At 39.7% G+C, this 26162-nt stretch overlaps 1 protein-coding gene across 4 annotated transcripts in view; it reads left to right on the top strand.

Moving 5' to 3' along the window:
- Positions 1-26162, top strand: part of FHAD1 (forkhead associated phosphopeptide binding domain 1) — a 60217-nt gene that overhangs the window by 19143 nt on the left and 14912 nt on the right. For 2 of the 4 annotated variants that reach the window (XM_074934062.1, XM_074934066.1), the window contains 16 exons: positions 2990-3055; positions 3694-3798; positions 5442-5549; positions 7718-7798; positions 9426-9578; positions 11175-11370; positions 14825-14895; positions 15247-15384; positions 17116-17223; positions 18080-18169; positions 18724-18949; positions 19679-19760; positions 20877-20983; positions 21930-22089; positions 22438-22567; positions 25683-25818. In XM_074934062.1, the coding sequence (XP_074790163.1) occupies positions 2990-3055; positions 3694-3798; positions 5442-5549; positions 7718-7798; positions 9426-9578; positions 11175-11370; positions 14825-14895; positions 15247-15384; positions 17116-17223; positions 18080-18169; positions 18724-18949; positions 19679-19760; positions 20877-20983; positions 21930-22089; positions 22438-22567; positions 25683-25818 (1957 nt within the window). The remainder of the gene's footprint in view (positions 1-2989; positions 3056-3693; positions 3799-5441; positions 5550-7717; positions 7799-9425; positions 9579-11174; positions 11371-14824; positions 14896-15246; positions 15385-17115; positions 17224-18079; positions 18170-18723; positions 18950-19678; positions 19761-20876; positions 20984-21929; positions 22090-22437; positions 22568-25682; positions 25819-26162) is intronic. The other 2 variants (XM_074934065.1, XM_074934064.1) reach the window with 2 other exon arrangements.

Here is a 26162-nt window from a genome sequence, read left to right as displayed (position 1 = left end):
TGCCAACTAGGAGGAAAGCAAACTCAAACCACTTTGTCAAAATGTGGTGCCTCTTTTTGGTGGTGGAATTGGAGAATTCTGGGATGTGAGCAGATCTTGGGATATGGGTGGACTTCGGGAGAGTACTACTACCTTTTGATGATGGTGGCAGTTGTTTAATTTAACCCTTCTCCAAGAGTTCATCTGGCTGCTGTCTCAGCTTTTCATCACAGAGCTGTTTCTTCATCATCATCATCTGGTGTCTGATACTTCCTGAAAGGGCTACTATATAGGTACCTTCCAGCAGGAAAAATTCTCCCTCTCTCACAGTGCCTGAATTTGATCCTCATCCAACTCTGGGACCCTAGGTTTGAGCCTCTATAAATGGAGCTCATCACCTGTTCTCCCTTAGTGAGTGGTTTTTGTTTTTGTTGTTTGTTTGGTGCTTCTGGTTTGATCCAACTCAGATAGAAGTCAATGGAAAGCTGAGCCACATTGCTCAGGTGTTACAGTGATGAGGGCCAGGTATGTACCTAGACAGGTTCATCTGTAAAACCAGCAAGTTGCAGAGTGTTTTTATGGATCCTTCTTTTTCAGTTACCAGTTTCCCGCTGTGATTTTTCCTAGACCTTCTCCCACTGTGTGGTGTGGTGCTATTTCAATGAATCATCTGTTTGCTTGTCCAAAACACTCGCATCAGGTTATTTCCAAACAGGGATTTTCTACGTCTGAGATCCAATCATTGCCTCTGTCTCACAACCAAGCCCACTTCTGATTGTCTTCAATTCTGTTCTTTAAGAAAGCTGCGGTATGGCTTTTTCCTAAACATGTCCTGTATATTTACAAAGATGCTACCCTCAAGCTGTGCTTCTACTCCTTGCAAAGGCAGCATAATCAAATTAAATTTAGAGCAGATGCTTGATTTTGGTCAGGCTGCATTACAGAATATTGTAACCTAAAACCACACTATTACTTTGTAGTTCCCAAGCAGTGAGGGAAGGAGACCTCAAAAACTATGCATATTGGATTTCTGTGACCAAGAAATGTTCACCAAATCCCCACTTGTCTGTCCACATCCCCTTCATTTCAGATCTTTCCCCCTTAACATCGCACTGAGTTGGCTGAAACATGGGAGGGATGAGTTGTGAAAGATGCATATTTCAAGACGAGAAGAAGCAATCAGTGGTGCATGAATGAGAGTGTACTATTGAGAGTTTGACTGGTGGGGTTTTCTGGCGTACCACAGTGGCATACTTGTAGAATTCCTAAGGAGCAGGCAGCTGTAACAGGAAAATACCAATTAATTATAAGTAACCCAGTTTTCTTGTCTGTAAATGAAGAAATGTATTTCCTCTCCTTTCCTTCTGAGTTAGATTTTTGGATCAGTTTATTCAATTTTAACTTGGAAGGCGCAAAGTAGCTGATGGTTGGAGGCATATGACTCAAGGATTCATTGTGAGAACATCTGAAATTCTTAAAAATAGTTAGCTCCTAAACTCCCTGTGTGACTCCGTGTGGATACACTTCCATCACCGAACACAGGAGTTGATGTGCTTAGCAGTTTACAGGAGTAACTCAGCTCCTCTCAGGATTAGCTATGATTCTGGGTAGCACTACAGAAGACAGGGATCTTTCATCTCATACAAACTCCACTGCACAGATTCAACATTTCCTTCAAACTGATGGCATTATAGGGCTGGCCCTGCAGGCCGCGTTGTGTGAGGTGTTCTTTTCAAACCAGTGAGATTAGTGATGAGAAAAAGGGCTGCAGGATAGAGCTCTAGGGATTGTGGAAAACAAATAGTTGCAAAATGTTGTGCTAAAAGCACCCATGTTGGCCCCTCAAGTTAATCCTGATAGCAATGTGAATAGAGCAGGGTGATTTTTTTTTTTTTAAGCAAACAGTTTATTGAAAAATGCAATTTTGGGTGAGTCAAAACTGTTCAGCAAATTGGGTCAAATTCAGCTAATAGTTTTGACTGCAAAAAAAAAATGGGGGAAATAATGCTGAAAAAGTCAAAGACTTTTTGTTTCAAAACAACTTTGTTTCAAAATATAGCTGAGTTTCACTAAAACAAAAGGGTTAAAGCACTTGAAAACTAAACAAAATGTTTTGGTTTACACAAAATGATTTTTTGTTTGTTTTTCATTTCAACAAGAAAAAACAAAAAATTGTCATTTCACATTGACCTGAAACAAAAGTTGTTTGGGATTTTTGTGGTTTGCCTGTGGAACTGAAAAATCAAGTATTCACCCAGCTGTAGTGGGAATGGGGAGGCTGTAATTTCTTTTACCAGGCCAGGAGGCATATGCTTATATGCAGGAAACATAGAGTCCTTACATATAGCCCCATCCCAGAACTTCCCTCCATCATTTCCCTTGTTGGGGAGCTTGCAGAGAAGCCTCTTCATGAGTTCTGGAAAGAGCCAGAGTCGGGGCATACAATTTTCACACTGCGCTACCCTATGGCCATGGGCTTTCTGCTATGTGTCTGTATATACGTGTCAATCAGAATCTGGCTCATTATCTGAACTTCTGATAACATTTGGTCCTATAAATATAACCAGTTTCTCTGGGCTCAGAATACTATCTCAGAACATACACATGTTGTTTCATGTATTTGTTTTAAAATTTCTGTTTAACACTAGTTCTGATCATCTTGTACATTTCAAAAATTCTTCTATTCCTTTCTTCCTTACCTCTGCATTTTCAATAGCACTCTTTTTCAAAAGCACAAGGGGTTTGTCTCATGTAGCTTTGTTAACTCTTAATTGTCTTTCTGTTTTTCTTTTCTAAAACAGGGAATGCTTTTCTAAAAGTCCAATCCTGAAAGATGCTGAGCAGCCCCTTCTCTCATTTCCTTTATTGTGAGTTGAGGACACTCAGCAATCTGTGGTACTGGGCCCTTACTGTGGTGCCATACTATTTTGCTGTGTGCTCAACATAATATAAAAATGATCATATCTTCCTTGCTTGTGATGATTTTTTCCTTGGTTGCTGTTCATTCCAGTGTTCTAGAATTAAAGAGGAAATGAAGCATGAATTCAGAGAGAGAGAAGTAATTACATACCAAAATGTGAGTTAGTTTTCTTAGTTTTTAGTTGCCTGGGTTGTTTTAGCATATAGGCAAGCAGCAAATTGAAACTCTGCACCCCTTTGAGAATAATTAACTAGACACGTTACGAATTGTATTTATAATCCGGGTCTTGTCGTGGAAAGGGATGTAACTACACAACAGATTGGAGAAATGTCGACTCCTGGAAATATTTTAATAGAAGTTTTCTATGAAGTGGAATTCTGTTTGAAATAAGATTTAAACTACAATTGGCAATCACTATATTGATTAGTAAATGTGGTTTTTTTTTCATTTATTAAAAATTTAGAGCAAAGCATCAGAGGTAAATGAAACCATAAACCTGTCTGTTTTGTACTGTAAATGAAATGTTACTCCTTAATTTCCCAAATAAGCTAATGATTATTTTCACCCATCTCTGTAAATCCAATATCTTTAAAATGATAGATAGGGCAAATGTATTTCTTATTAGTTAAAGATTTAGGATATGCAATAACTGAATTACTCAGATTGTTTAATAAAACAAAAAAGGTCTTGAAGTTAATGTAATGAAACTAGGAGGTTTATTGAAATATAATCTCATTAAATTGGGTGACTTACTATTTTGTGTGGCTGATTCCATTTTATTGGGATTTTTACAGCGCATTGGAGAGCTGGAGCTGCAAGTGAAGGGGCTGCAGGGAGAAATGCAGAAGAACTGCACCGAACAAGAAATCATAACAAGTAGGCTTGCAGAAAAAACAAAGGTAAATTTCCATTCTGCCTGCTAGCTTCTCTCTCATGAGGTACGGTCCTGAAAAGGAAATTATAATTCTGAATAAAAGGAAAGTGTGAAACTCCAGGCTAACGCAGTCTTGAGATTGGGAATGGATTCCCTGACTCCACTGTGGTGGTAAGTACCATAGCACAGTTCCTGTGCTGACTTTGGGCTGTGCAGCTTCTTGTTTATTTGTGAGTGACACTTTCCCCCTTTCACACTCCTTTGTGGAGACCCGCTTATTAGGACTCATCCCAGCACACATACAGGGGTGGATGCCCCCCAAGGAAATTCTTTGCCGCTTTGCCCAGCCATGCTGCAGCACTGTTCCTGCTTTTGGTTCTAATGTGTCAGCAGAGGCCAGCTCAGGATTTGGGCTAGTCTCTGCAGCACATGTACAGCTACTCTGCTTGCAGCCGTTTTTTTCTTGAAATAGCTTTTTTATTTTTCTTAGTGACTTAGAATGAAAATAAAATTAAGATGTTTTTATGGTATTTCTGCAATGTGATATTCTCCATTACAAAGGATTCTAAAATTGCTCTTATCGCCTTTACTCTTCCTCGCTGTTTCTTGGGTGGTGTTTTGGTATAGTCCCCCAGTATCATCTCAGTTTTCTGTCTTCTACAACTCTTGATAATGCTCTCCTTTTCCAAAGCAAGACTATTGTGCAACTCAGGCTGCAACTTGTGGAGTCAGATAAGCAGAGACCCATTCTGATGTTCCTGAGTATAATCCTGCCCCCTTGAAAGGCCCATTAATGTGTTTATAGGGCTATTGCCTAGATGTTTATTTCTTTGATCTCACTACTTGCTCTGCAATAAAGAATTCTTACTTTCCATGAATGTGATAGAATTCTTGTGTCTAGCAGTGGTTTCCAACTTTGTTACCTTCAATTCGGTGGATGTTAATTGTAACTGTACTTTGTTCCAAGATCATCTGCTTAAACCACATGCACAGCCGTTAGCGCTTAGAAAACAGGTGTCTGCCACCTGACCTAAAGAATGACATTTTCTGTTAATTGGCCATAGTATTAGAGCACTAAACATATTTGCTGGCCAGCCACTAGAGGGTATGATCTTCGCAAACTAGCTGGTACTTGAATAGATCTGATTACATTCAGTAGAGGAAAGACATGCGCGTGCGCACACGCACCCACCCACCCAGCTGGTACATGACACATGCATGGAGAATTAGATATGTCCTTTTTAGATTTATCAGGTATACTGGTACTGTCGAGAATCCAAGGAGTTGTCTATATATTGCTCATAAGTCAGGGAGCCTACAGGAATCCTTTCTTTGTAGATTGGCTGTAGAATGAAGCACATTCAGTAACTCTTTTATCTTGTGCAAGAGGAGACCCAAAAAGCTCAGTACCAGTGACTTAATTTAAAACCATGGGCAGCGTGGCTAGAACTATATGACTGATGAGCTACCAATGACCTATAGCTAGGATATTAAACAGCTTAAGTACCCAGCACTGCAAATTAAAAAATAAAAAGTGACATCGCATGACCCAAAGTTATATGTGGACTCTATTGTTCTAATAAGATTTCTGTAGGAAATAGTGATAGATCTGATTATGGCATTATTATACGGTATCACTTTGATATTCAAGTGCTTTCATTGTTTCAGGCTGAAGAGGAACTGAAAAAAGAGTGTGAAAGGAAATGTCTGCAGTTACAGGAGATGGGGCGCAGAGAAGGCCTCATTAAAGCTGACTTGGAACAGGCAAAAGCTCAGGTAGGGGTTGCTGAAAAGAAACATTACTCTGTACTCTGCATTATAGCTAACAATAGGAGCGTTTCTCTAGGAAAAAGTGATTTATAACAGCCATAAAATCTATTGAAAGCTAGAGTGCCGCAGAGGAAATATAAACCTGGAGCACAGAACTCTGTGGTTGCTACATTGGTATTAATTCCAAATTGTGAAGGTCATGGCTGGGTTATACTACAAGGTGTGTTTCCATATCTCATTTATAGATGGCTAGTGTTTATATGATGCATAGGCATCATACGCTCCTTCTATTTTCTGTTGTCCTCTCCATCACCCACAAATCATCCACAACTGCTGCCTGACTTACTTCAAGGAAGAACAAGCCCCTTTGTAAAATACTTCTGTTTAAGTATCTGCTCTGGTGCAATTACAAATCCTTTAAATGTTTAATTTCTTAGTTTAGGGCCCTCTCCTTACAGAACGGAGCCAGCTACCACCATCTTTAAACACGATGGTTGCTAGCAGGATTCAGAAAAGTTTCCTGTCTGGTATGGACAGGGAAATATTTTTTGGTCTGACAATCATAATAGAACAGTGTTATAAAACTATGCCATCATCTCACATCCCATCTTCCTCAGTGGCCTATAGCCCAGTGTTGTTAGCAAGGTTCTCGGCAAAGAAATCCTGTTGACCTTGGTCAGAGAAGCTCTGCTATAGCAGTAACTTTTTGAACAGGTGTATGCTAATTATCCATTAGTTTTGTGACTAATGGAGCAAAGGGTAAATATCAGGCCCCTAGTAACAGCTACTTCACTGGGAAGTCCTGCCAGTGTCTAACAGGAACCCACACAATTGTCACAGATTACAAACTCCTTGTCCCAGGAGTGCGTGTGTTTGTAGATGCGTTAGATGAAAGACTGGATAATGTTTTGTTACAGCCAAGGGAAGAGACAAATACCACCTAGCAAACAAAGTTGTGTTAAGCTCACTTCATTGGAAATGTTTATAATTCGTTTCTGAAAAATACACAGTGGGTGGCATTTTCAACAGCCTTCAGTGCTGGCAATGGGAATTTTACTTTAGAAAATCGCACCCAGAACATAAAACCTAGCAACCTGTTCTAGTCTAGCAATCTGTCTAGTTTGTGTAATTTGAAATGCTAGCAGGGCCAGGAGTTAAGACCTTGTAGAGGTATCTTTGGACAATTGTTTAAATATCTGACGTGTGATGCAATCTGGTGCCTTTGCTCTCCAGAAACATTTTTATGAGTTTCACAGATAAATCATCTCTGACAGAGGTGCGTTAGCAGTATCCAGAGAGGTGACTCAATCAGAGGCAGAGAATTCAGTTCAATCTTCCCTACAGATTGGGGCTGTAATGTTAACAAGAGGCTACAAAGAGCCCCATCTAGCACTTGACCTTTACCACATCTGTTAATGTGGACCCAATCCTGCTCACAGTAAAATAAATGTCAAAACTTGTATTGACTCTAATGGGAGCAGATTTGGACATCAGCTTTCCAGTGTAGTTCCTCAGTGGATCCTTTTGCTTGTGTGTTTACTACTTATGTAGCTAAATTCTTTCTTATTCTGTTTTGTATTTTGTTTGCTGTCTTTGCTTAGGAATTATTATAGGGATCCTTTTTCTGGTTTTTTAAATGTATTTATGTTTCTATTTTTATGCATACTTTCTTCACGTTCCTTCCAAAATACAGTACTTACAAAAGATGGCATTCACTTTTCAAGAACCACTTTTCATTCACTGATAATGGTTTAACAATCCCCCTGGTGTCTCACTGTTGATTATATCCTTTAACTTAGTAGACAACATGAGTAATATTATTAACTACAGGGCTATTCTATCAATGTGGTGTAAACTTACAGTTTAGTAGTAGTGTTTGTTGTGGACTGTTCTGACAGAAAATTGATTTTGAGCTGAATTTATAGCCTAAGGCAAGGGCAAGTGTGGTCACTGGGCGCCAAGGTCAATGATCATGGGCAGAATACCTTCAAAATTAATTCAAAATTACTACTCCTGCCCTCTATAATTATTGAAAATTTTCATAGAACAACATAATTATTAAACTGGTGTGCCCTCCTAATTGATTTTTCAGGACTAGCGCAGACTAGCCAAATGGAGTTTCTGTTGACTCTAGCTGTTAGTGATTTTGTTTACTTTATCAATCTCTGCTTTAGCTGGAGTGTTTCAAAAGGCAAATGATTGAAATCTTCTATTCACAAGAAGTGGAAATTCCAGAGACTGTAACAGATCAACAGGTTAGTTCAGGTGACAGCAAACACAACTTCTTGGTGCTTTAACATTTTGGGAGCTTCTGATACTGAGGGAACAGATCATTTTGATTTTGTTTGTTTACACATATTTATCTTGTTGGACCTCATTCCAGACTCATTTTACCAATTGACAAACAAAGGTAATTTTGTAATTCTCTGTACTCATCCCATCTGGGATTCTTTCCATACAGACACCTTATCATAGAATATCAGAGTTAGAAGGGACATCAGGAGGTCATCTAGTCCAACCCCCTGCTCAAAGCAGGACCAATCCCCAATTTTTGCCCCAGATCACTAAATGACCCCCTCAAGGATTGAACTCACAATGCTGGGTTTAGGAGGTCAATGCTCAAACCACTGAACTATCCCTCCCCCGAAGGTGACATATGACGCTGGTCCAAAAGATGCTCATGAGTACAGAGCTAAGGTACCTTAATGGAGAATTTTGGTGGGGAGAGAGGCGAGTTGAATACTATATGGATAAATTGTACGGTCCAGGTAAATGAATCTGGTGCTATATCTGAGTTTTATTTCACTGGAATACCAATTAAGAAAGGAGGGAGCTCATCTTTAAGAAAAATGTTACATTCAAATGTTTTACTGCTCCAGGAGTTGGCTTTCTGCCTCTCTACCACTTTCTTCATCTAGGTTCAGGAGACCATCTAAGTTAAACACTTGAATAAGGTGTAGTTTAAGATATAATGATGTACTGGTTTCACTTGAAAAATCAACAATATCTAACGTTGTTGTATTTAAGAAGAAATGTGATAATTTCCCCCTCCAAATCTGGGGTTGAGCAAGTATGCTTTAATAGGAAAACACATTTCAGGATGGGTAAAATTTTGCACCAAATTATAGTTTGCATCCTAGATTTCCAAGACTCCGAAAGTTTGCCTATGACTTGGGGAGAGGCTCATTTTCTCTGTCATTTCAGTCTGCAGGATCTGCTGCTGACACTTACTGCATGGAAGTTCTACAAAATGGAGACAAATTGGGTTGCACATTCGAGACACCTTGATCCTGCAAGGTGCTGAGTGCTCTGGCCCTGATTCAGCAAAGCACTTAAGCACGTGTTTAAATTTAAGCATCCATTGAAGTCAATACTGAGCAGCATACAAATTTGGCAGTTAACTACTTTAAAACTACTCCATTTGCATGCAGCAATCCTGAGTGTGTGTGTGAGTGTGTGTGCTGGCACACACATTCTTTCGTATGGCGGTGAAAATTAGTTCAGAGCACAAAATGTACATGTGCTTTGAGAAGCTGTTTTTGAAAATTGGCCTCTTGGTGGGATTAATATCTTGATGGGATATTCCTTAAGCCAACTCATAAAAATTAATTTGGGCCTAGATCCTTAAAGTTATTTAGGATACTCCAAGGTATTTAGCCAGAAGTCAAAGGGAATTAGGCACCTAAATACTTTTGAGGATCTGGGCCTTAGTGATAAGTAAAGCACCAAACTATTTTAGTCAATTATTTTACACTGAAATAAGAATTGTTGTGAAAAATGTAAGCTTACATTTACTAAGCCATTCTTTTCAAGTGAAAATGGGAATGTCTTCCATTTTTTTGTGCATTTATTTCTTCTTCTGCCTTCATACCCTTTTATCAGTTAATGGAAAAGATAAGACAGATCACTAATGAAAATCTGCAGAATCATGAAGAGGAGAAGTTATTACAGGAGGAAATGAGTTCCAAGGACTCTGAAGAGAAGGAAGTATCTGAAAGTGTTGAGATGTTGAAGAAATCATTGGATGAATTCCAGGTCACTTGTTTAAGTGCTTTTTGTATACTGAAAGTGAATTAGAAGATAATTCAGATATATTGCACATGATTGTCCTAAATAGTGACTTAATCTAGATGTTTAACCAGAGAAAAGATCTGCTGCATATGGTACTGAAGAGATGTGCTCCTGCTCTACAAATCAGTGGCAATGCTTTGTGGTTGTTACAGCTGGAGAGAAACATTTGGATGAAACATTTTCCCATCACAAAATGCCAATTAGTCGAAGCAAAATTTTCCACTGGAGCATGTTGATTTCAGCGAACCTTTCAAAGGAAACCAAACAGGATTCCAGTGGAAACTTACCCTGTTTCCTGCCAGCTCGCCTACCTGCCCATCTCCCCTGTTCCTCAGCAGCTTGCCTGCTGGGACTCCCCATGCTCCTAGCCTCCCTGCCTCCTTGGCAGCCTGCGTGGTGGGCTGCTGCAGAGTTGGAACTCCCAGGACTTCCAGGCTCCTTCTCATCTCACCTGGTGGGCTGCCAAGGAGCTGGGGTTCCCTGGGCTTCCTGGCTGCCAGACAGGTTGCCAAGCTGCTGGGAGCCTGGGAGCCCCAGATCTTTAGAACTGCACACAACAAAATCATGATAATTGCAGGTACAAATGCAAGTTAGACCTCTGGTTGGCCATTTGCATGTGAATTCACTGTGAATACAAATGTTACAGGCAACTCTAAAAAAGATGCAGTTCTTTTTTTTAATTATTTTTAATCTTCCAAGTTAGGCTCTTCAGTGCAACACCGGGGTATGAAGAATATGATCCATTGTCCATTTGATCTGAACAAACTTTACTGTTAATGTGAAAACCCCATTTTTTGGCCATGCAGACTGCTGAGCAAAATGTATTTATTGAAACTGGAGCAAAGATGATGGGAAAAAGTTGCAGACTGGGATTTTCAAAGGAACTCAAGGAAGTTGGGCACCGAGTTCCCAGTGACTTTCAGTGCTAGATGCAAGACTCTGGAGGATACAGTATAGTCTTGGTTTGGCCTGGATAATTTTTCTAGTGTATGGGAGTGGAAAATCACATAATTTTGGTGTGTGTGTGTGTGTGTGTGTGTGTGTGTGTGTGTGTGTGTGTGTGTGTGTGTGTGTGTGTGTGTGTGTGTGTGTGTGTGTGTGTGTGTGTGTGTGTAAAGATAGCCTACCTCAAAACAGGTTTGTGGCTGAGGTCCCTAAAAATTGCTAGGGGTAATAGTACCAGAGATACAAATATGTTTTACTGTGGAGCACTAACTATTCCCCATCACAGAAGTGTCAAAAGTTGTCTGAAATGTTGGTTGAAACCCAGTTGAGTCCAGACAACAATGGCAATGGCTGTTGCAGGATAGGGCCTGCTATGCATCACAGTACACATGCAGTATCTGATGGAGTGGACAAAGTTGCATTACATCCTACAGAAAGCACTTTCCTGAAAGTTGTTGCAATACATAAATAGGCATCTTTAAAACAGAACATGATTGTTGTAGTGATAATAGAATGTATTTTGTTGTAAAGGGTTTATTGTATTAACTGTTGTGTTAAGACACAAATGACCCATAATCACAAGGTTTGGATTGTTTGTTATTAATTGTCTTTCAGGCTTTCTTAAATACCTCCTATTGCAGCAGTAGCTTGAAAAGAGAGATTTGTAACCTTCAAGATCTGTGCATTGACCCCTCTGTCTTGTGGATCCACACACCAGTAGTTGAAATTCTAAGCAGTTTACTCTCATGGGTAGAAGCAATGGAGCAGCTCCTTCATGATGTGGGGATTGACGTGTCTTGTTCTGACAAAGGTTCTTGGTTTTCTTTTTCTTACCTTTTTCCATATACTAAGCATGAGAGTTCAAAATGCAGCTTAAAATACTATCACGTATTAATCTTAGACCCAGTATTTCACAATAACTAAGGCTGGGTTTAGCAACTACAGTGTCTTAGAAGATAGAGTCACCTGGGGACATCTGGAGAGCAGCAGAAAGCAAGGTTCTTGTGCATTTCAATACCATACTTCCTCAGAGGAATTGAATAGACAAGCAAAACAATGAGGAACACGTTGTGAGCAAAACCACAACAGATAGTTCTGATACTAGACTTGCCAGCTCTCCTTTTAGTATTTGTAGCTGGGATTTTCAGAAGAGCTTAATGGAGCTAGGTGCTCATCTCCTATTGAAATTCAATGATAGTTGGGTGCCTAGCTTCCTTATTCTCCTGTGAGAATACCAGCTGTCATTATTTTGAACAAGTTTGTAGACCTGCAGCATTGTAAATCATCGTTAAGGCCAATGGTGGTTATGGCAAAAATATAGGATGAGTCATGGCAAAAAAGACAGAAATTGTCATTTTAGTATTTAGCAAAAAAGAAGAAAGTCACAGGATACAATATTTTAAAGTTGTTTATTTAGGGAAACTGAGAACAATCTATTAAATATCCTTAATTTTACAATAAAATATTTAACTAATAGTTGCAATGTATCTTAAAACCCACACTCCGTTCCCCTGGACTTATATAGAGTCAAATGTGTAAAAATTCATGGAGAAGTCTTGCTCAATAGTAGGTGATTCAGGGTAATAAAGATCATTTTTACAAGAGAAACCTAAAAGGCAGTTATTGTCCTGCAAGTCATGTCTGTGACAAAAGTAACATTTCAATCATCATTAATTCCTCTTTAAAATACTAATAAATATGGGCTTCCAGTTTCTTAGACCCTCTTAGTAGAGACAGTTCCAAACCAAAACCCCAGCCCTGAACATCCCCAAATTTGGGGAAGTTTGGATCTGGGTCCAAGCTGTGTGGAAATTGCATGGCTGGTCACTATCTTTATCATGGCTCAAACCAAAACTCTAGCTCCCGACATTCCCAAACTGTGAAAGTTTTGTTTTAAGTTTGCAGCTTGGCTCCCTCTGCATCTCTTGGGTTTAGCAAGTGCTTGGGTATTATCAAATCAGCTGATTTCTGCTATGGTCATTATTCATCCTATGGCATTAAAAGAATCAGATCCTGAAGCAATTTCTGTCCATCTGTCTTATTGTATCCCTATATTTATGGCCAAACTGATACCAAAGTCAGTTGATATCACCTAAACCATATTTTGATCTTTGCCCCTCTAAATATACTATTTATATTTTGGCTCTTACGCAGTTTCATATCTCCCTCCATGCCAGTTATTCTATCTTGGTGGTTCTTTTCCTTTTGTAATAAAAGAAAAGGCTCTTGGCAGTGAATTTAGCACTGCCAGCTGTTTTAGTGCCAGACCCCTTATCTTAACTCAGTGGTGCAAGGTAACAGATTGTCCTGTCTTTCCCTTCCACTTTAATCTGTATTGTGAAACAGAGCCGTTTCTATTCTGATTTACTGAAAATAAGTTAACTTTGTGAGTGGAAAAACAAACAGCTTTTTATGTCTTGATGCAGAACAGTACATCATGTCATGCAACTCACATTATGTAATCTGATCCAGAGGTGATTCCTTGCACTGAGAAGAGGAGAAATTAACTTTTCGCTCACATGGTGCTTGCCTACAGAGCTGTAAAAAGTGTATCTACTCATACAATTTGAATTAAAAGGGTGCAGGAAGGCAGGAGGATGGCAAGAGAACCCACACTGTTTAGGGAAACCATGCTAGGACTGTTTAAACGCTGTTGTGGTTAGCATGGTTTTAAACTTAGTGCCAAAAAGGCCTAAGAATGACATTTACCGAAGGGAAAGTTGATTCCTCCTCTTTTGAAGGAATCCCCAAAGCAGAAATAAGTTGAAACACAGCAACAATGGTAGCGTCATTAAGCAACACCATCATTTTGTGATCATCCTTTCAGGGGAAAGTACTAGTTTCAGGCTGTTCTTAAAATGAACCTCAGTTCAGGGGGACATTTTATTGTGGCTATGTTGCAGGTATTGGCCCATTGATTTCTTTGATTATTTTGCATGATCTCTTCAAATAGCTATAGTTTTCTTAGCTTAAAACATACCCTGTAGCATGTTATAGACCACAGTGTCTCATGAAACCACATGGGTGTGGTATGCATATGTTTTCCTCACCCAATTAGCAAATGATGACAGGGATAAATTGTCTGTATCTTGAATAACACATCCAAAACGACATCTACTCTGCATTTTTGGGATCTATATACCAATAATGATACTTAGCACTTGACAAACATGACACTCCTCACAACACACATATGAAGTAGCTAATTATTAGCGCCATGTCGCACATGAGGACACTGAAGCACAGAGAGGTTTAAGAGAGTCACTGGTGGAACTGGGACAAGAACCCAGGAGTTCTTGGCTCTCTTGCTACTAGCCAGTGCTGCCTCTCCAGTATGAGCAAGTGATTCTTATCCAGTGACAATATGCTTCTCCATTGAAGTGTGAAATAGCTGGTAGGTGTGCCCTCTTGATCACAGACTAGTTACTACATAAATAAATGAATAGGCAGTATGTTCCTTTCCTGTGTGAAAACAGCAGAAGGAAAGAATTTATGCTCATTAACCCACTACTTCTGAGCACCAAAGCATGAACTGCATCTTCTCCTCAGGACTGAAGGACAGCATGGAAAGGGCAAAGCAGGTGGCCTCAAATTCACACATAAGTCAGAAAATCCTGAGCAATAGATTTAAAGAAGATCCCATGGGTCTCAGCCCATTCCATATAGTGTCCCCACCAGAGTGTGACTCCAGGTTCTTCCCTGCGTTAGTAGCAATACTTGTTCCATTGCCATACAACCACTCCCAGTCTCACAGGTATTGTAACGGGTCACAAAGGCCGTGGAGGGGGGAGAGAGAAGGAGGAGGGCAAAAAGTTATGCTGCTCCAAGTAGTATCAACTCCTGAAGCTGTTTCCCACATTTGTTTTATGTATCTGTGAGATGAACATGCCACGTAGAGCCTCTGTTCCTTGATTTCTCTCAGGCCCGTCCCTTCTCAGAGCGTGGATTGTGCACACGTATTTGGTAAAGAGGGATGGCATTGGATGATTCCATGGAGGCCATTTTCTGACTCTCTTACATCTGTTTGGTCTCCTCAGCATTGTAAAAGGGAGGATAGAACCTATAGTGAGGACAGTGAAATCTAGGATTAAAAAGGCCAACCTTGAAGCTCTTGATTTAGAAAGCAAAACAAACGGCACCCTTGGCTAGGCCTTTCCATGCATCATCACATTCCTTTGGTAAATGACCAGAAGTGAGAAAATCCCCAGGTAATAAAAAAGAGATTATATAAACCCCTGTCATTTTAATTTTCATTTCTTGCCAAGGAATGGCCTCATACATGAAGAGTCTGCTGGAGAATAATCATGAAACTGTGGGCAGAATTCAAACATTGCAGGTAAAAAAAAAAAAAAGTCATAAGACACTTTGAGTGGATTTGTATTAAAAGAAAATATGGTGATAACTATTAGCGATCTGGTTTAGAGACTTTGATTGATTACTCCAGAGTGGAGCAGAGATGTGAAGTGTAGGATATGCCTGCAATGCAGTGTTATGGAAACATTCTATGTCCAATGCCAGCTTTATAGATGAATTCTTTTTTCAGAAGTCACTAATTACAAATGTCGTTTAAACATCATTCTTTTTTGAACAGTTTGTTAAAAAGTTAGTGAATGTCCACACGATTCCTTCTTCTTATGCTTAAAGGGCCAGTTCCTTAATATCTTTGTTTTCTAACATTTCTCTGTAGGCCCAATTAGACAAATTACAGGAATCCCAGAATTCTCTGCTACACGAAAAGCTGAATGAACTAAAAGTGGAACATGAGAAAGAATTACAGGACAAGATAAAACTAATACTTTTAGAAAAAGAGGAAGAAAATAAAAAGGTATAGTAAAGCAGTTTATTTTTAAAAATACAGTATGTTTCTTTTATGCACAAACAATATATTCAAATACATTGTTGTGTTTTGCATGTATAAAGAAGATAAACTCTAGCCCCAAAATTCAGATCCAGATCCAAACTTCTAAAAAGTCCAGGGGTGAAATCCTGGCAGCTTTGAAGTCAATGGGAGTTTTGCCATTGTCTTCAATGGAGCCAGGCTTTTACCCCAGATCTGGTGCTTTGCTTTGGGCCCATGTCTGTATGTTTCTGTTAAAGTGAGGAGAGATATCAAGACTTGCAGTTATTGCACAGATATTAAATGAATATAAGTAGGGGCCAGTAGAAAACAATAAGGTCCCTGTTAAACGCATTGTTGTCTAAGGTTTAGAGCAGGGGTTCCCAAACTTGGTTCGCTGCTTGTTCAGGGTAAGCCCCTGGCGGGCCACGAGACACTTTGTTACCCATGGTTTAGAGCAACAAATTGAGAATCAGGAGCGCTTCTGTTCACAGCTCCACAGCTGACTCCTCATTGGAGCCTGGGCAAAAAAATGTAAACCATTCTGTGTATCGGATGACTCATATTTCAAATGGGATAATAATAGATTAATTTACCTCACAGTATGTTTGTGAAATGCTTTGATAATTTTGTATGAAAGATGCTTTATAGAAGTACTATAATGTATTCAGTAGTGCTATTGTCTAGAATAACTCCCCGGGAGGCTGAAGCTGGAATCTGCATCTCACCTTTTCCTCCCCCCTTCACATGTCCACACGGGTGGAATGCATATTATAGGGCTGTTTGTGAACGATGGGATGATGGCATAAATGTATCTCTGTAAAACTGCTGTAGCCTCTGTTGTGGAAACAGCTCTCCACAACTGAAATATATCAACATATATATTTGTGAAGAAAAATATCCCTGTTAGGTCAGATTTGGGGCTGTCTCTTTACCAGTCTTCACTGACTTCCTTTAAATTCAGGGAAATACAGATCTTCACAATATCTGGGGTTAGTGGGGGACACACTTACTTTTTTTAAAAAAAATCACAGTTCTCTCCAACTTGACGTAATTTCTTGCTAGTAGCCATATTTCAAATGACACTGTGTATTTTTGCCTGAATTATTCATGAGTCTCCTCTTGAACTTCCTTCCGAGACGTCTGGTTTTCAAATTAATCAGTTGATCAGCAGACCATTCACTTCCTCTTTTAGTTTTGTGATCTCTGCAGTATCTCTGGTGAAGCATTTTTCACTCTTCTTTTTAAAGTTGTGCCAAGTCCAGCTAACCTTCCTTCGTAATCCATCCTCCCTTCAAAACCTGACTCATATTAAGAAAAGGGGTACTTGTGGCACCTTAGAGACTAACCAATTTATTTGAGCATAAGCTTTCGTGAGCTACAGCTCACTTCATCGGATGCGTCCGATGAAGTGAGCTGTAGCTCACGAAAGCTTATGTTCAAATAAATTGGTTAGTCTCTAAGGTGCCACAAGTACTCCTTTTCTTTTTGCGAATACAGACTAACATGGCTGCTACTCTGAATGACTCATATTAGTTGCTCTCTGCCTTTTCCGTCTCAACAATGTCCTTCCTCTAAATAATATTTCTTTATTTGTTACACAAACTGTCATAAATATAAAGCGAAGGGTAAACACCTTTAAAATCCCTCCTGGCCTTCCCTTTATATTTATGACACAAACCGTCGGCACTTGGGTGATAATTTGATATGTTTTCTCAGATTCTGGACAGTGCTGTTGCCCAAGAAAAAGACAAATTAAAGGAATCTGTGGAGGAAGAAAAGAAAAAGCTCCAACATTTGGAAAATCAATGGAGACATTTGACTGAGGTATTTAGAAAACCAAAGAGATGAAATAGAACATCCTACATTCCCACTTTCAAAATCTACTCTAACCTTGGAGCCCATTGGATTTTGTTCCATCAAGAGTTTCAATTTCAGGCAAAACTTCAACAGGAGATCAACGTGTTAGCTATACATCCAACATGTGTATGCACACACCAAACACACATGCTTTGGAATAACCTTTTTGGGTATGTGCCAATCATCCATAGGGCTCTGAAATGATTAAAGACCTAGAAGCAAGGGAAGCAGCCAGTAGGTAAAGCAGACAAGGATCTGCACCACTTTATTTGTAGTCAGATCAATGCACCTGCAGCTGTATTTCTTTGCAGCAACAACGATGTGCAGACAAGTTCTCTTTTCCCTGTTGATGTTCCCAGGCCTATATATACTTTCTTTGTCCCTATTCAAAAGGATATATTTGGCACCAATTGGAATTAACTCTGGTACAGTAATAGCTAGTGACCTCTGACATTTTTTTTAATCTTTGTAGTAGAGTGCAAAGTACATAATTTTGAGTTTCTCCAGTTGCAATATTTAATATTCACAATTTTAAAAAATAATTACTGCATACACTTATTTCTTAGATTTATTGCAAATTCCTGGTGCTTAAATAAAAAATGTAAATCATGTTTATGACTATGAGCCAAATTCACGATTGGTGTAAGCGGGCACGTCACCATTGACTTCACGGGGTGTGTGCCTACTTACACATGATGAATTTTCCCAGAGATTCCATGTCTGTAATGGGTTGAGTGGGATTCAGATAGATTTCAACTCTATTAGGAATAAAAGGAAATATTCTAGTTCTTTTTTCTCATCTACTGCTTATTTTCTGATTTAGGTAATTGAACTTAAAATGAAAGAAGAAGAAATTGTAAATGCCAAACTGATAGAAGCCGTGGACAGCTTAGAAGAGGCTAGAAAGAGAGAGGTAACTACAGTAGAAAGGAGAATATATTTACTATGTTTTGCATTATACACATTTTTGGTTGAATGCAATTTCTTCATTGCACATTGATGAGCCAGACTCGTTCAAGCACATCCAGAGCTCCCTGCAAACCTGTTCATTTGAGGGGTCACCTCCTATGTAACTGTAACCTACATGAGAAGTTTGTGGATATTGTAGCAGTAGCTCATGCTTTTAGCTCTGTAGGTCCCAGGCTCAAGCAGGGTCAGTTACATAATCAGTCAAAGGTTTCAGAGTGGGAGCCATGTTAGTCTGTATCAGCAAAAATAATGAGGAGTCCTTGCGGCACCTTACAGACTAACAAATTTGGGCTGGGACTGGGAACAGTTCTCAGGTCTTGCTACTGTTCATGAAACACAGGTTGTTCCTACACTCCTTTTATGATATGGAAGAAAAGTTTGGAGCAGAGCTTTGAAAAATTTCCACAGTATCTACTAGCCTGAGGATTAAGCTCATTATCCCTTTTAAAAAATGTTTAAAGTTAAACACTTCTCAGAGTCTTAACAAATGTTTCCTAGGCCATGTTGCAAGAGCACCTGTTGATGCAAGACAAACATCTAACACTCATTCAGGATGAGAATGAGTTACTGAAGCAGAAAATTCAGAAAGAGATAATGGAATATAAAGAACAAATCAAGCAACATTCAGAGACAATTGTGGCTTTAGAAGACAGACTGCTGGAAGCCACAAAGCATCAGAAGAATATAGAGGAGGAAAATTTAGCTCTACGGGAAAAAATAGAAAGTAGGTAAATGGATGTATGGGAGCTTTTTTTAATTATTATTGTAAACTCTCAGCTACTTTTAAATTAGCTACATACTTACAGAAACTGTAGTACTTGGACTTCTACTCTGGAAGATCATTCTCTTGTGTGTTACTCTGAGGTAGGTCTGGATATCTTAATAATTGAGTGATAACATGAATCAGAGTATGAATAATATATCTATAAAAAGTCTCTTTTATTTTACTATGTTTTCTTGTATGACTTTTCCAGGCGCACTCAGGCCTTGCTTCAGTGAAGGATCTGTAACCCTTGAAATCAGTGGGACTTAAGCACATACTTAGAGTTAAGCATGTCTTAAGTGCACCTGAATAGGGATGGACTTAAGTACATGTTTAAAAGCTTTCCTGAATTGGGGCCTAAATGACCGACAGGATGAAGGACCAAATCTAACATTTTCTGTATAATGTGCCAGGGTTGCTAAGACAAATATTTCCTTGTAGTGGCTTGCTGCCTATTAAGACAAAGACAGTAATGTCTGGATTTGAACAGACAGACTTACAAAAAAAAAGACCCTAATCAAATAACGTAATTAATTTGTTGATGGGAAATCTATTCAACAATCTCTCAAAAGCCCTCTATTAAACTCAGGTTGCACCAGAAAAGCAAACAGACCTCAAGTATCCATAGGTTTTGAGAATAAACTAGTAACTTAGTTAATTGTAGGTAGTCAGTTTTATTTTTTTCTTTAGTATTTCAGAAAGAGCCTCAGCAGTCAGCATCGTCTGTTTCACAAGAGCTTTCTGACAATGAAGAGGCCCATGTTCTTCTGATGTAAGCAGCTGACAACTATTCTCTGATTTTGATCGTCATGTAAAAGCGTTTAAGGAAAACTAGTAATCAGTAACAGACTTTTAAAAAGATCAAGGGCCTGATTCTCATTTAGATGAAGCCCCCTTTATATCACTCTGGCAATATAAAGGAGCCTTCCCATGGGTGTAAATGGAAGTTATTCACGCTTTCAGGTCCCTAAGGGTATGTCTACACAGCAAAGAAAAACCCATGGCTGGCCCGTGCCAGCTGACTCGGGCTCACGGGGTTCAGGCTGCTGGGCTGTTTCATTGTCGTGTAGACTTCTGGACTCGGGCTGGAGCCTGAGCACGGGACCCTCCCATCCCGCAGGATCCTAGAGCCCAGGCTCCAGCCCAGGCCTGGAAATCTACACAGCAATCAAACAGCCCCACAGCCCAAGCCCGTGAGCCCAAGTCGGCTGGCATGGGCCAGCCATGGGCTTTTCTTTGCTGTGTAGACGTACCCTTAGTGTAAATGAGAATCAGGTCCAGAACATCTAATAAATGTGCATAGAGGCCCATATAAATGTGAAATGATTTGTATGTGAGAGGAGAGCCAGTCTTTATATCATCTTATTTTTGTGGTTTTTCTTCCGCTCAGTATCACTTCTGGGGACTTAAAGTATATTAAGCTACAAAATCATATAGCATGTAATTCTGACATTGCCTTGACTACTACATTCATTGCTTTTGTGGATTTGAGTATGGATGGCCAATGGACTGCCCATAGGCCAAGTGATGGCTCTCAGAGTTCTACACTGATCCACAGCTGCTCTTATCTTCACTGCTGAACTGCATCCAGCTGAGACTATGTTATATAGTGTTCCATCTTGATTGGAGTGGTTCTGACGCAAAATATCGTGTCATTTTATCTGTCATCCATTCTGCAACATCTAGGCATGTTGGCTTGAATTAAGCAGTGAGAGAGACAGTAATACCTAACTCTACGTGCCTGGGCTTAGGGGATTTAAACTCGTATTTTTAAAATAAGGTGTGTGTATTACTTATATGATCTTACCCTACATGACATGTACATGTTAAGTAATATTAATCTTTCAAATGAAATTGGGTTTTGCATTATCTGTCTCATGAATTTCAGAGGAGAATTAGCAGCTGCTCGGAAGGAAATCCTGTCCAAACAGGCTATCATTTTGGGATTAAAGAAAGACCTCTCAGAAGCCAAAGCCAGAATGTCGGATATGATAGGTTTGTGAAATGTATCATGTGATTTACAGTACTGCCATGACTTCCCCCAAAACATACTTAGAGAATAGGTGTTAATGGAAGGAGACACAAGATAGTAAAAATGGATATTACTTTCTCACTGGAACATTTTCATTGAAGTTTAGGCAAAAGCAAAATTGTCTGTTCTCTTTAGCTGGGTAGATTCCACTTTGGACTTAGCAAAAAGAGACTAAGATTTTCAAAAGTAGCTAGTGATTTTGGATGCCTCTATTTTTGGATGCCCAACTTGAGACACCTTGAGGGGGCCTGGTTTTCAGAAAGTGCTGGGCGTCCATCTTCTGAAAGTTACGCCCCTTTAAGAGGTCTCAAGTTGGACATCCAAAATCACTAGACACTAATGAAAACTTTGGCCAGAATTCTTAAATGCTTTATCCTTTAGGGGCTTAAATATTGTCCTCTGCATAGGAAGGAAGGAATATTGTGGAACAGAGTCTGAAAGAATAGTTTTAAAACTAGAAATGTGTGTATCTGATTTATTTAGTGTGCTGGTAGCCATGGAATATGGGTGCATGTACCTACATTACAAACAGGATATTCATTTAAATTGTCCACAATACAGCCTATCTCATCCCAGTCCTTTTCCAACCCAGAAGATAAACTGCACTAGCAATGATATAGACACAACTGCTGAAATGAAAAGTTGTGCCTTGCTCTGAGTTCTGAGGGACAGTAAACTCAAGCTCTAATGGACTGCCAGAGTGAGTGAGTTCTACAGCGGAGGGCCTTGGGTGTACACAGCTGTGGACTGTCGGAAAAAGCACCTTCATTGATCTCAGCCATCATGATATTGCATGGGGAAGAGAGGCATTCTCCAAGGCCCTGATCCTAATAGAATTGAAGGCACCTAGCATCTGGCAGCATCAGGCACTAAGGTAGCCAATAACCACTGAAACCTCTCTTAATGCAGGAGAACTCAGTGAGAAACAAAAGATGGAACTGGAGCGGAACCTAATTCTTGTTAGAAGCCAAGAGAGTGAACTGAATGTGCTTAGAGAGAAGCTATTTGAGATGTCCGACCTTGTGGACAAGAAGGATAAAGACCTGAGAACTTCAGCTGAAGAATTAAGGTATAAGCCACCTCAACATAAAGAATAGCAGAGGCTGAGCTACCCAGCCCAGCAAAAAAAACCCACTGACTTCATAAGTCGAATTAGTATTTCATTTAGATAACTACTTCCCTTGGAAACATTTTAAAATGTAAATTTTTACTTTCCTCTGCAGAAATCTCAAACAATCTTCTACAGGGATTTGGAAGAGCCATTGCAAATTGAGTTGGAGCTAAATCACAGCTAGTTATCTATTCCCGTCTGTGCATTTGTATGCTTTAATAGTTATTCATGTTGCTGTTTTCAGCAAACTTATTATTCACCTTCACCCGTCATCCTCTTCAGCAATATTTTCTGATCTTCACATAGGCATGCGAAAGAAAAACTGAAAAAGCTGAAGAATGCAGCAAAAGAAAAGGAGAGTGAGTTTGAAAAGCTACCACAAACAGATGTGCAGGCCAGTAACACCACAAAGGATGAAGTCCCCAAAACCAAAAAGGCAAGTCCAAATCAAAACAAGCCAAGAAACTGAGGATGCAATAGACTAAACTGAATAATAAAGAATAAACAATTGTTAAATAAAGAAAACCTAGAGCAATATGTCCTTGATGCAGTAACAGAATCAAACTGAATGGGCAAGGTCTGGTCAACAACCTATGAGAAGCAATATCCAGAGATCAAAAGGAAGAGAGAGAAAGGATCCACAATATTTCATAACATTTTCCTTTTGATCTGAGATGTTTGTTTCACTAAGGGCTGCTCTTTAATCAGACACTGCTCCTGATTCTGATCTCACTTACACCAAGTACACTTACATCAGAGTACACCAGTTGAAGTCAGTGGAGTTACAGTGGTGTAAACCTGTACAGTGGTGAGATGAGAATCAGGCTGCTGGATCCATTGCTTTCTAGCATATGTTTGAAATTTTCACTGCTAGATTTGGTGCTGTAGGCAGCTGTGAGGGAAGGAGGTGGAGGTAGGGTGACCAGATGTCCCGATTTTATAGGGACAGTCCTAATTTTGGGGTCTTTTTCTTATATAGGCTCCTATTATTCCCCACCCCCTGTCCTGATTTTTCACACTTTTTGTCTGGTCACCCTAGGTGGAGTGTTGTATTTACTTCCTGCCTTTAGGTGGATTGGGCCAGGGAGCAACATCTTTAGTCTCAGACCAGAGCAATGGAAAAAATTGGTTACTCACTGCCTTGATGAGTCTAGTGCTTTCCAGCAGGCTTTCCTGGTATATATTTTTGTAGTGGTAATGGTTTTACTGCGTAGCTGTGTGCTATGTATGTTATGCACCATCAGGTTGTGCACCTAACTATCCTAGGCCATTGTATAATCTGACTATTGCTACCCTTGTCGTTCCTTCACTTCCCCCACCCCTGCCTCTTCTGTTCTTTAACCTCTTTTGCTGCATCTTGTCCTAAATTAGAGTACACATTTTTCAGGACAAGAATTGTTTCTTTCTATGTGTTTGTACAATTTCTAACACAAAGAGATGCTGAATTTGATTGGGGCCTTTGGGTGCTACCACAATACCAATAAATGCGATATTGATGTAGAAGTGGGATTTATGATGGATGGCTTTATTGACCATAGCAGTAGTAAGAAGAAAATGATAAAATATTTTAAAGTAAAGTGGCTTTAAAGTTCTTGAACAAGAGTTTGTTTACTTGGCTTTGTCATAGAAGTACATTCACTGTTAGACAAACAGCATTCTCTAATGGGCTAAGCCCAGGACTGAAAGTCAGAAATTTGAGTTTTCTACCCAGTTCTGCCAATTCTGCCACTGACATGTTGGCCCTGGGCAAATCGCTTACTCTGAAATTCTCAAAAGTGGCCTGATTTCCAGGGTTGCTGAGCACCAGTGGCTTCTGTCAATGCTCTGTACTTGGGAAAGTCCAGGCCCAAGGTGTCCCCGGTCAGATACTCAAAAACTGAAGTACTCAAAATCACTAGTTTCAGAGTGGTAGCCATGTTAGTCTGTATCAGCAAAAACGAGGGGTCCCTGTGGCACCTTAGAGACTAACAAATTTGTTTGGGCATAAGCTTTCGTGGGGTAAAACCCACTTCATCAAAATCACTAGCAACTTTTGAAATATTTTGGCCTTAATCTTTCTCATTTCCCCTTCTGAAAACTCAGGATAACAGTTCTTACATACTGCACAGGCATTTTGTGATGATTACTTAGCTAATGTTTGTACAGCCGTTTTGCAAATGTGAAATGTGGAAAGTGCTAAGTGTTGTTTTAATTGCCAATTAGATTGTGTAAAGCAGCTTGAAAAAAGATACCATACTCTAGCTCTCCCACAGCCCATTCCTATTCTTTCCTAGGCAGATAGGGTCTAATGTACAATATAGGATGTTTCTGTGAATAAGAAAAGGGGAAAATGTGCAGGTTTCCTGCTTTGTATTGAAATGCTGTATATATTACTGTCAAAAATACAAACAGATTCAAAAAGGATGCAATGGCAGAAAGAGGTTTTTTAATTAATAACTTTATGAAAATCCTCTGTAATAATGACAGGCAAAATGCAAGACCAACTGACTTGATTTATACAGCCAAAGTGGTGAATCGTGGCTGGGCGTTGCACTGAGAATTATCACCAGCCACTTCTTCCTTACACGTGAGGTGGGGAAGTTTGCAGCTGTATATTTTTTATCTTATAAATGAGGTGATTTTAAACAATACAATGAAAATAAGCGTTGAGACCATTTATCTTTAGTGTCGTCCATTTATCTTTAGCTGGATGCAGTTTGAATGAACATGCTTACATAGATATCTATGTATATTAATCATAAAGCCAGTCACTGAACAGTGGTGGAATACTGAAATGCATAATTTATATATATTTTTAAAAAACAAATGGGGCATAATTTATAAGCTCACCTTCAGATGTGGCGTACAGAGTGAATTGCTTTGGAAACAACAAACACATCAATGTGAGATGCAGTTTCTTGAGAAGGCAGGGACGGAAATAATTGAAGAGAGCAGTGCCTTAATTTAAACCTCTGTTGAAAGGGGTTGAAAAAGCTGACTTTACATTCAGTTTATACGTTGAGACCAATGCCGAATAAGCTGCATCGAGGTGCGTCGGCCGCCATCTTGGCTGCCACAACAGAGACTGAACCAGAGACCTCCAGAGCTAAAAAGCATGAGCTGCAACAGCTTGAACTGAAGAGCCAAAGCTTTGCAGCTAGGACAATTCCTGTCCTTTGTGGATTGATGCAGAGGGGGATCTATAACATATTCTCCAGTGTGTTACATAGGCACTGCTAGCCAGCTGACTACTCCTGTTTTAATTCCTTATCTCTAAAACCAATGGAGAGAGCTACTTTTCTCACACCAACCAGAATTTGATTCTCAAAACACCTAAGATGACTAGCATATGACTTCTAGCTGGTGAGATCAGAATCACAAATACTGCAAGTGGGGTAATAGTTTTAAGGAAAGCTACAGAATTTTAGGGCCCAAGCACCTGCATGTTTGTGTTTACGTTGAACCAAGGTTATGATACAGCAGTTATTCAAGAGTTACATGGTGCTCGTTTGTGCAGAGCACAGTAATTTGTAATATAATCAAGGATGGTTTGGATGGGTTTCTGATTTCAGAAGCAGAATTTGGACTTGGCTGACGTAGGAGCTAAGTGTAAAGGTCTCAGACATGAGGAGATAATTCAGCGCCAAAAAGATGCACTGACTGAGCTCCGAGACAGAATCAAGACGCTGGAAAAGACTCAGTCTTTAAGTAAGTCCAGGACGCAGTTCTTCTGCTAGAACATTTCTCAGTAATTGTGTAGAGTGAATATACTTGAAAGGGATACTGGGCTCTTGTACAACAGTGAAAGAAATCAAATTTGTGATGTTGGGATTGCTAAATTGTCATAGTATATCATGACTAGGACCCCAGTCCTTCCAAGACTTACCCACGTGCTTAACATTGAGCACGTGAGTAGTCCGATGCAAGAAAATAGGAATACTTAGATCAGGGGTGGCCAACCTGTGGCTCCGGAGCCGCATGCGGCTCTTCAGAAGTTAATATGCGGCTCCTTGCATAGGTGCCGACTCCGGGGCAGGAGCTAAAGACGCCAA

This window comes from Natator depressus, chromosome 18, assembly GCF_965152275.1.
Source record: "Natator depressus isolate rNatDep1 chromosome 18, rNatDep2.hap1, whole genome shotgun sequence".
Taxonomy (NCBI): Eukaryota; Metazoa; Chordata; order Testudines; family Cheloniidae; genus Natator; species Natator depressus.
This window is presented reverse-complemented; position numbering and strand designations above follow the sequence as displayed.